The 9,951-nt window shown below is 35.7% G+C and overlaps 3 protein-coding genes across 3 annotated transcripts; all 3 read left to right on the plus strand.

The window, feature by feature from the left end:
- The first annotated feature begins 2,298 nt into the window (after positions 1-2,298).
- LOC108212078 (uncharacterized) lies at positions 2,299-5,680 on the plus strand. The gene is made up of 3 exons (XM_017383808.2): positions 2,299-4,742; positions 4,838-4,943; positions 5,042-5,680. Exons 1-3 carry the CDS (start codon positions 2,299-2,301, stop codon positions 5,678-5,680), a joined length of 3,189 nt encoding a protein of 1,062 aa, XP_017239297.2.
- Positions 5,681-7,033: 1,353 nt separating this feature from the next.
- LOC135151101 (uncharacterized) lies at positions 7,034-8,623 on the plus strand. The gene is made up of 5 exons (XM_064088661.1): positions 7,034-7,132; positions 7,222-7,347; positions 7,438-7,854; positions 7,986-8,246; positions 8,336-8,623. The coding sequence occupies exons 1-5, from the start codon at positions 7,034-7,036 to the stop codon at positions 8,621-8,623; spliced, it is 1,191 nt and encodes a 396-aa protein (XP_063944731.1).
- Positions 8,624-8,722: 99 nt separating this feature from the next.
- LOC135151148 (uncharacterized) lies at positions 8,723-9,951 on the plus strand. Its single transcript, XM_064088764.1, has 5 exons — positions 8,723-8,884; positions 8,970-9,071; positions 9,176-9,242; positions 9,344-9,442; positions 9,541-9,951. Exons 1-5 carry the CDS (start codon positions 8,841-8,843, stop codon positions 9,628-9,630), a joined length of 402 nt encoding a protein of 133 aa, XP_063944834.1. The 5' UTR covers positions 8,723-8,840; the 3' UTR covers positions 9,631-9,951.

Consider the following 9,951-nt stretch of genomic DNA (forward strand, 5'->3'; position numbering starts at 1 on the left):
AGCTTGAAGTGTGTTCTTGTTTTTTGAAAACAGAAACCACACTTAAGTATTTATACAACCATTCCAACGGTCATAATCCAACAAATTATCCAACGTTCTTGGCTTAACAACCTCACGTTTAATTTGCTTGAATAATGAACGTTTGAACAATGTATATTTTACTGAGTAAAAAGTGTAGAGACGTTGTAAATATCTCAGTAAAACGTTTATGTATAAAACCATAATTTGAAATCAAATAGGAGTAGTTAGAGATAAGATCGAGTAAGTGATAAAAACTCCTATAAGTTAGGAAATCGTTTTTGTTTGAAACACTTGTTTAAAACTGAGCTCTAATATTTATATAAGTCATATATAAATATTAAAGTCCTCACATATCGATTCCTAATAAATCTCCTTGCTTTTCGACTTTGATCCTTATCCATTTGCTTTTCTGTTAACGCTGTGAGCTTGCTGATAAGCCTGAATAATAACCTGTAAACTTGCTGACAGTTGAACATAATACTAAAACATATCAAGCTGTTAGCACATGTATATATAACTTTGACAGCTCGCTAACAAGCACTAGTTTTATGCTATTAGCTTGCTGGCAGTGTGATCATCAAAACCTTGAGAGTATCAATCTCCCCCTTTTTGATGATTACACCATATTTAGGAAAAGTAATTAAACTCCCTCTGAATACAGCAATCTAATATCATTAAACTTTAACACATATATCAATTCAGCACATAAATATTTCATGCAAAGCAGTAGATATATCAAACCAAGTTATGCAAACAATTATTAAACCAAGTACTTGCATAGATAATTAAACTAATAATCTGACCAGGATAAACCACCTGGATACAGATAATCATTCAAAACAAATCCAAATTAATCAGGATAAACCACCTGATACCAACCAAATTCAAAACAACTTAACCAACTTAGTCTGAAACAAAGCAGATAAACATAGGGCCAATAATATACTTAAGCAAATAAACACTTAAGCCACAGTATTATTTTCCTAAATTTTCTTCCCCTTAATCATTAAAAAGAGAAAAAATTTAAGCCTCGTCATCGTCCACAGATTTCTCCTTATCAGAACCCAACTTCTTGGCAATTTCCACAACAGCAAGAGCTTCAGCCACCATCACATTCCCCGCTGCATCCTTCACTACTAGAAAAAGTGGATATAACATCGCGGCTTTAACATCGGTTGTAAAAACCACCGATGTTAAAAGCTTTTCTAACATCAAATATGAAAAAACCGATGTAAAAGAGTACTTTAGACATCGGTAATTAAAATAACCGATATCTTATATGCAGTTTAAAAACGAAAAAAATACGCGCGCCTTGTTCCCCCCTTTTATCAGACAACACAAAACACTTCTTTTGTACTTAACAAAAAAAACCCAAATAATACATATTTCTTTTATTCCCTCTCTCCCCGCTCTCCCTCTCTTCAGACAGCCTCTCCCTCTCTCGGTCACCATCTCTCTCGCCATCTCTCACTCTCACAACCTCACGACCTCAGCTCTCTCACCAACTCTCACATTTCACCTAGCTCTCTCATCATCATCTCTCGCCATTCACTTCGCTGTCGAACTTGTAGATTCAAATTTGGAGCACATCTTGAAGACCTGGTTGTTACCCATCTTGGAGGAGCACATCTTGAAGACTCTTGCTGAAGAAATTAGGGTTTGCAGCTTGGTTCGTAGCTCAGTTTGCATTTTGGAGTTTAGGGTTTTGAATCAAATTTGGGGATTTCATCTACAACCTCATTTCTCAGTTGCTCTAAGGTATATATCCTCTTTTCTCACTTTTATTGTGGTACAAATTGGGATTGTAGGTTATTATAATTTTTTTCAATTCGTATTACATGCATTTTTTGTTTATTTTTGATTTGAATTCGAATTTGTTGTATAATATAGTCTCATTGGTGTTACAAGTGTGATAATATGCTCTGTTATTTGCAAGCTTATACAGAGTTTATAAAGTATATTGTGCTCTGTTATTGTTTTTGAAATTTGGGGATTTTATAATGTTTAGTGTGCTCTGCTATTGTTTAGTGTGCTCTGTTATTGTTTTTGAGATTTGATAATTGCTATATTTTATTAATGAACTGATGTTTAATTATCTTTTAATTATGTAATATATGTGAATCTTATAATTAAGTAATATATGTGTAATACTCTATGTTACTATATATACTAATTATCTGTTATGTTACTTATGTATATATATGCTGTTATGTTACTTATGTATATGCTGATGCTTGAAATGACAATTAGGTAGGTTGTACTTGGTCCATTGGATACATGGAACAACATATAGATAAAAACTGGATTTTGAAAGACAGGGATACATTGGATTATGAAATCGGGGTCGAAAAGTTTTTAATGTATGCAGAGGAACATTGTGAAAACCCAAAGAGTATACCTTGCCCATGTGCACGTTGCGTGAATTTTAAAAAATTCTCTGTGAAAATAGTTAGGGGTCATATCTATGAAAATGGTTTTAGTCATGGATATGTTGAATGGATTTGGCATGGAGAGAATTCTTCTAGGACTAGCAGGCCATCTAGTAAATGCCCTAGTACTGACCCCGAGTTCAAAGCTACATGTGAAACCTTAGGTGTTTGTGAAGCCGCATATAAGTCAGGGGATTATGATAATGATTCCGAGGATTTCAGGATGTTTGTGGCTGATGCTGAGAAACCATTATTCGAGGGCAGCGAATCAACCAAATTAGAAACAATTTTGAAGTTACAAAATTGGAAATCTAGGTTTGGTATTAGTGATAGTGCCTTCACTGATCTGTTATCTTCAATAGGGTCATTTCTTCCTCAAGATCATGTATTGCCAGTCAATACATATGAAGCAAAAAAATCCTTATCTGATTTAGGGCTCGAGTACATCAAAATTCATTCTTGTCCGAATGATTGTGTGCTATACAGGGGTATAAATGCAGATGCCTCTAGATGCCCAAAATGTAAACTATCTCGTTGGAAGGTGGGGAAAGATGGTAAATGTAGGGTTAATATTCCGGCCAAAGTTATGTGGTATTTCCCAATAATACCTAGATTTAAACGGATGTTTAAATCTCAGTCAACTGCTGAGCAGATGACTTGGCATGCGAACCAACGAACAAAGGATGGCAAGATGCGTCATCCGGCAGATTCTCCTTCATGGAGAAATATCGATTATAGGTGGCCAGAATTCGGTACCGAAGCAAGAAACATTCGTTTGGCTTTGGCGGCTGATGGTATAAACCCTCATAACAATGGCCTCACCAATAGGTATACTTGTTGGCCCGTAGTGTTAGTAACTTACAATTTACCTCCTTGGTTATGCATGAAGAGGAAATTTTTGATGTTAACAACTTTGGTTTCTGGTCCGCATGAGCCTGGTAACAACCTTGATGTATATTTACAACCAATGATTGAAGATTTGAAGAAGCTTTGGGAAGAAGGTGAACCAAATGTATATGACGCTGCCACCAAATCTTATTTTACTTTAAAAGCAGTTTTAATGTGGACGATAAACGACTTTCCTGCATACGGGAACTTGTCTGGGTGCGTCAACAAGGGTTATTTGGCTTGTCCTGTATGTGCTGATGATACTGTGGCTAAATATTTGCCTCATAGTAGGAAAATGTGCTACCAAGGTCATCGAAGGTATTTGGGTTTGTATCATCCTTATCGAAGGCAAAAGGCTGCTTTCAATGGAGAACAGGAGCTTGGGACAGCACGTCAACCGCTTTCTGGGGAAGAAGTGTTGGCTCGACAAGAACAAATTACATTTTCTTTCGGAAAAGAATTGAAGAAGTTTAAAAAGGTGGACTGTCCATGGAAAAAGAAGTCGATTTTTTTCGAGTTGGAATATTGGAAATTTCACCATGTTCGTCACTGTCTCGATGTTATGCACATTGAGAAAAATGTATGTGACAATCTGATTGGGACATTACTAAATATGCGATTTAAGTCAAAAGACAGCGTCGCGTCCCGTCTTGATATGATTGACATGGGTGTTAGGACTGATCTAGCTCCACAAGTTGGAGAAAAGAAAACTTACCTACCCCCATCTGCTTTTACCCTGTCCAAGGCAGAAAAGAAGAAAATGCTATCGTCTTTCTTGTTTATGAAACTTCCGTATGGACATGCATCCAACATCAAAAACTGTGTATCCATGGCTGATTTAAAAATGTATGGGTTGAAGTCCCATGACTGCCATATTCTCCTCCAACAATTACTCCCGGTTGCAATTCGTGCGGTTCTTCCCAAAAATGTTCGGGTCACAATCATAAGATTGTGTTTCTTTTTTAACTCTCTGTGTAGCAAAGTTGTAGATATATCAAAATTAGATAAATTACAATCTGATGTGATACTGACCTTGTGTGAGCTTGAAAAAATATTCCATGCGTCGTTTTTTGATGTAATGATACATCTTGTAGTCCACTTAGTTCGTGAGTTACGTTTATGTGGCCCGGTTTTTTATAGATGGATGTATGCGTTTGAACGCTTTAACAAAGTGATAAAAAGTTATGTAAGAAATCGTTACTATCCGGAAGGCTGTATAGCGGAAGGATACCTTAGAGAGGAATCTGTTGAATTCTGTGCTGAGTTTTTTAAGCAAAGTGGCACTGCTGGTCTTCCAAAGAACCAAAAGCTGTCAGGTCCTCTATCTGCGGCAGTATTAAAGCAACTGGAAGAAAAAGAGCGAGATGAGGCTCATTTATGTGTCCTTTTGAACAATCCTGAAGTGTATCCATATATTATGTAAGGTCTTTTTTATGAAATATTTTGTGTTATTTAGTTTCATTTATTTAATGTATATATATATATTTGCATTCTATCAGAATGCACAAGGAGCATCTAGAACAAATATACCGTGGAAAGAAGAAAAGTGTGCATTGGCTTATGGGAGAGCATAATCGACTCTTTGCGGATTGGTTTGAAAAAAAAGTTTGTTTTCTTAGTCATTTGAACTTTTTTTATTCAACTTTGATGCCTATATTATTAAGGAATTAATCTATATGAACTATATATATATATATATGTAGGTCAGTAGTGAAATGAAAGATAATGGTGAAAATATTTCAGAAACATTAAGGTGGCTAGCTGGCAAACCTTCATTTTCCGTCTTCACTTATGAAGGGTACATGGTTGATGGTGTCAGATACTTTACAAAAGATCGAGATGATGCACGTGTTGTTCAAAACAGCGGTGTGTCTTTAGTTGCCAAGACTGTGCAAGTATCCAGTGCAAAAGATTTAAATCCAGTTGAATGTGATATGACATTCTATGGCATCATCTTAGAAATATGGGAATTGGATTATCACGCGTTCAAAGCTCCGTTGTTCTTATGTAAATGGGCAGAGAACGATAAGGGTATTAAAGTGGATGATCTTGGGTTCACGCTTGTAGACTTCTCTCGACATGGCCATAAGAAAGATAAATATGTTTCTGTTCACCAAGTCAAACAAGTTTTTTATATCCAAGATCCGGAAAATGCTGCCTGGTCTGTTGTATTGACCTCCACAACCAGAGACTACCATGATATCTATAACGAAGATGATTTGGGAGACACGGCGATGGAACATTCCCCATTCTGCACTAGCATTCCTTTATGTGATATTGTCAATGATGATATTGGCCATAGTGTTAGGCCTAATATTGATGGAATCTGGGTTAAACCCTGAAGCATATATGCTGCTCTTTTTTTTGTCATTGTTCATTACTTTAGTAGTTGCACAATTTGAATTTTGGTTGTAATTTGGTTATACAATACTTGGAGCTGGAGTGCATTTTAAATGTAATTGCTGCTTATTTATATCCAAAATTGCTACTTGTACAACTTTTATTCATGCTTTATATCTACTTGAATGTGGAATTTAAATTCCTAGTGGTACAATTTCTATTCTTTTGTATGTCATTCATGAATTCTTACTAATACATTCATGTGTTTTATGCTATATTCTACAGCTCATAAAATTTAAATGGCTAAGAAGAAAGCAAACAACAAAAATGGAAAGCAGCCTATGGAGCCTGCAGGGTCAGGGGAGCTAGTGCATAAAGAGCCTGCTAAGTCAGGGGAGGCAGTGCATAAAGAGCCTGCTAAGTCAGGGGAGGCAGTGCATGATGATCAGCCTGGAGAGCATGAAGCAACAGTTACAAGCACCGAATCAGCAAAAAAAAGACTTGGAGCAGCAAGAGGTGTTTCGGCTCTACATAAAGTACTCGTGAAGAAGGCACAGGGTAAGAAGATTAAAATTAGATATAATGAACTTGGAGAGCCTATTGGAGATACAAGAGCCACTTTACAGTCCTACATAGGGATGGTGGCAAGGAATATGATTCCAATCGACATTCCTAGCTGGCCAGAAGTCGATACGGAATTAAAAGAAAAACTATGGCTCGATGTACAGGTGAAATTTAAACATCTCTTTAATTCCATTTTAGTACTTTGATTTAATTATAGAAAATACCCTGGAGTTTTAATCTCTTTAATATATAACTTGTAATATATGTTTATCTTCATCCATTTTTAGTACTTTGATTAAGTATAAAATAATAACTTGATTCTATAAAAAAGGATAAAATAATAACTCAGTTTATCAGTCTTAAAAGATATAATTACTATCCCTGTTTTAGATACTTATATCTAAGTACATAATCTTTGGAGAATTTTATATGTGCAAGTATATAATTTTGGGAATTTTACACCAGTGTTTTGTTATCATGTAGGATACCTTCGAAGTTGTTCCAGAACTTGAGGATAAGGTGCTAAAATCTGCAGGTTGTAAGTGGAGACAGTTCAAAACCACTTTAACAACCAAATATGTTGTTCCATATATTGGTCAAAAGAAGAAATTGATGAAGCCTCCAAGGAAGTATGCTTTTGTAGGCAAAGAAGCTTGGAGAAAATTTGTGAAACCTAGGATTGATAAGAGCTGGATGGTAAATTACATATTTCGCTCTAATTTTTCTTCTTAATACTGTATTTCAAAATCACATTGTTCAGAGCACAAGATTCTATATAGTAGTTCTATTCTATGCAGAAAAAACATACGGATCAGAGCGAGAGGGTCAAGAAGCGGAAATATCATCATCGTCTTTCAAGGAAGGGATACGTTGGGTTGCAGGAAGAAGAGGTATACCTTTTTGATCTTTTTTATATTTATACATTAGGTCTGCATATTACAGTGTCGGTCTATGTAATATATTTTGAAATTTTAAACAGATAAAGGAAGGAAATTTAGAGCGGGGAGAGATACCTGATCGCGCGGTGTTGTGGAAGAAGGCTCGTAAAGTTCAGGAGGATGTTGAGATAAGTGACAAAGACCTAGCCAAAGTAGTTGGCAAAATTGTAAGTTATAATGTTAATAGTTTTAATTAGAAGTATATTATTAATATATCATTGTTGGTCATAGTTATTAGTTTGTGTTCTCGATGATAGGATGATTTAATAAAGAAGAAGGAAATAGGTGAATTTCAACCCTCTGGGAGTAAAGATGTGTTGACTTTGGCACTCGAAACTCCTGAGCATTCGGGTAGGGTAAGAGGAGTTGGGGGATTTGTCACTCCAAAATTGTTCTTTAATTTGCCGAGACAGAAAAGGAATAGGGTCTCGAAGGCAGACTTGTCTGATGAGTTAGAGAGACAGAGGAAGGAGATTGCTGAACTAAAAGCAATGATACATGCATCCAATATTGGTTCCCCAATTTCATCTAAATCAAGTTGCCAACCTGTTGTTGAAGAAGAAAAAAAGGTTGCAGAACCTACAAAGAAGCCAGATGCTGCAAAAGAATTGGGGCTTAATGATGATGATGACTTTGTTGCTATAATCGATCCTCCTCCCCCAGCTAAAAAATCGGTATAAATTATTATTGTGTTCATTACATAATTTTCTCGTGTTTAATTAGTACATATATGTACTTGTAATTAGTATTTTGTGCTGATAATATTGCCAGTTTTTAATATATTTTTGTACATATATATCTTTAGGGGCAATGTGTCCTTGCAGTGGACACTATACAACGAAGGGTTGCGTTTGGGATCGTTTTTGATGATCCAGAAATGAATGCAACAGTGCATGGAGTGCCTGTGCCTCCTGGATGCATGCGTGTGTCTGTTGACGGAATCATTGAGCCAAATGCAATGGTTCCTATACCAGTTCCTGGTGAAATAGAGAAAGTTTGTGAAGCGGTTGGATCTCAACTTGCTTGGCCTGAGGAGTTGATTATCTTTGGAAGAGCCTCTCCGAAGGTATGCATAGCTACTTAATTACTCATTTTTGTGTCCTATGAAATGTTTCCTTGCTGATTTTTGCATATTAATTACTTAATTATTTGTAGAAAAAGAAAAATGAAGAGGGAAAACCAAAGACACTTGATAGTGAGCTGAAGAAACTACAACAATCATTTCATAAAGTGAAGTTAAGAAAAAAAGTGCCGAGCAAATATAAAGTTCTGTACAAACATGCGTCCACATTTATGAAAGCGACCGGGGCTTCTGTACAAATTCCATGTGACGCTGATGTATTTGGAGCTGTGAAAACAATATTTGTTTTGCAAGAGAATTTGATCTCGTTGTTGGAGTTTGACATGATCGGACAATCTGTGGTTGGTGCATATATGGCGTAAGTAATTTTTTCATATTTGTTTATTCTTTGCACTTTGCATATTCGACAACCATATTGTCCAATCTGAATTATTTTCATTTTCGATATGATGTAGGTACTTGCATCATTTATGTTATAAGGACCGGAAGAAGGATGACGCGCTCTTGTTTGGCTTTTTGGATCCTGCATCCACATATACCCTCAATAAAGAATTTCAAAATGCTGTGGTCAAACGGTTGATGGATAATTATTATCGACTATATCTCATGCCACATAATCAAATGTACGTATATTTGTTGTTGTTATATTTTAATTTTTAGTCTAAATATTTAAATTCTGACTTAGTTTGTATTTTATAATAAAAACAGGGCCCATTGGATTTTGGTTGTAATTTGGGATGGCGATCTCTATATTCTGAATCCTTTGCCACACAACACCCGTTTTCCAGATTTGGAACGAGGACTAATAGAGTAATTTTAGATTTTTCTGCTTGCTAGTTGAGCAATTCAATATGTATTGGCAAGTTATCATGCTCAAAGTGGATACTCATACAGTGCATGATATCTTTTTGTAGTGCATTGGCAAGTTACCATGCTCAAAGTGGAAGGGCAAAGAGAACTCCCAAAGTAGTCTATCTTATGGTAAGTCATGCATCTGCATTATAATATTTCATTTTCTTTATTTTAATTTCTATGGATGACCTTATTAATATATTTGTATCACTACGATTGCTCAAATTAAGGGATCGCCTAAGCAACCAGGGGGAACTGAATGTGGGTATACGGTCCTTAGATATATGAGAGACATTGTTATGGACAAAGAAATGTCTTTCATGACCAAGGTGCATATTTATTTTAATAGCCTTGCATGCAGGTTGATTTATTTAAAATGAAAATATATTATTAAACTTCTAATTAAAATTATATTATTTCTTTTCAGTGGGCAGTCAGGTCTCGAAACTGTTACACAGAGGAGGAGCTGGATGAGGTCCGTATGGAGGCTCTCGAATTTATTGAGGACAAGATGTAGTTTGAATTTCTTTTGTTGAATGGTAATTAATTAAACTGGTATATATAGGAGCTGTTATGTGGATGTTGCATGTCAGCTCTAGCACTTTGTAGTTCGGGAATTGCTTTAACGTTGTTGGTTGGGGATCGAGTTGGTATATATTTTGGATGCGTACGTACTGCTGAATTTTACTTGTTGGTTGGGAAGTTAGTAATTGGCAATGAAAGTGAATTTCAGTACGTACATTGGTTATATTTTTTGTGTCTGCAATTTTAGATTTATTGTTCTTCTGGTTAGTTTTGTTTGTTGTGGTATTGGCAAGAAGATTGTGCTTTCAGTTTT

Source organism: Daucus carota, chromosome 3, assembly GCF_001625215.2.
Source record: "Daucus carota subsp. sativus chromosome 3, DH1 v3.0, whole genome shotgun sequence".
Classification (NCBI taxonomy): Eukaryota; Viridiplantae; Streptophyta; class Magnoliopsida; order Apiales; family Apiaceae; genus Daucus; species Daucus carota.

Excerpts from the sequence above, each read along its gene's own strand:
- LOC108212078 (XM_017383808.2), top strand. The coding sequence starts at position 2,299 with ATGGAACAACATATAGATAAAAACTGGATTTTGAAAGACAGGGATACA. Across the intron at positions 4,743-4,837 it reads CTTTTGAACAATCCTGAAGT|AATGCACAAGGAGCATCTAG; the intron begins GTATCCATATAT and ends GCATTCTATCAG. Across the intron at positions 4,944-5,041 it reads CGGATTGGTTTGAAAAAAAA|GTCAGTAGTGAAATGAAAGA; the intron begins GTTTGTTTTCTT and ends ATATATATGTAG.
- LOC135151101 (XM_064088661.1), top strand. The coding sequence starts at position 7,034 with ATGCAGAAAAAACATACGGATCAGAGCGAGAGGGTCAAGAAGCGGAAA. Across the intron at positions 7,133-7,221 it reads TTGGGTTGCAGGAAGAAGAG|ATAAAGGAAGGAAATTTAGA; the intron begins GTATACCTTTTT and ends AATTTTAAACAG. Across the intron at positions 8,247-8,335 it reads TTGGAAGAGCCTCTCCGAAG|AAAAAGAAAAATGAAGAGGG; the intron begins GTATGCATAGCT and ends AATTATTTGTAG.
- LOC135151148 (XM_064088764.1), top strand. The coding sequence starts at position 8,841 with ATGGATAATTATTATCGACTATATCTCATGCCACATAATCAAAT. Across the intron at positions 8,885-8,969 it reads CTCATGCCACATAATCAAAT|GGCCCATTGGATTTTGGTTG; the intron begins GTACGTATATTT and ends TAATAAAAACAG. Across the intron at positions 9,243-9,343 it reads CCAAAGTAGTCTATCTTATG|GGATCGCCTAAGCAACCAGG; the intron begins GTAAGTCATGCA and ends GCTCAAATTAAG.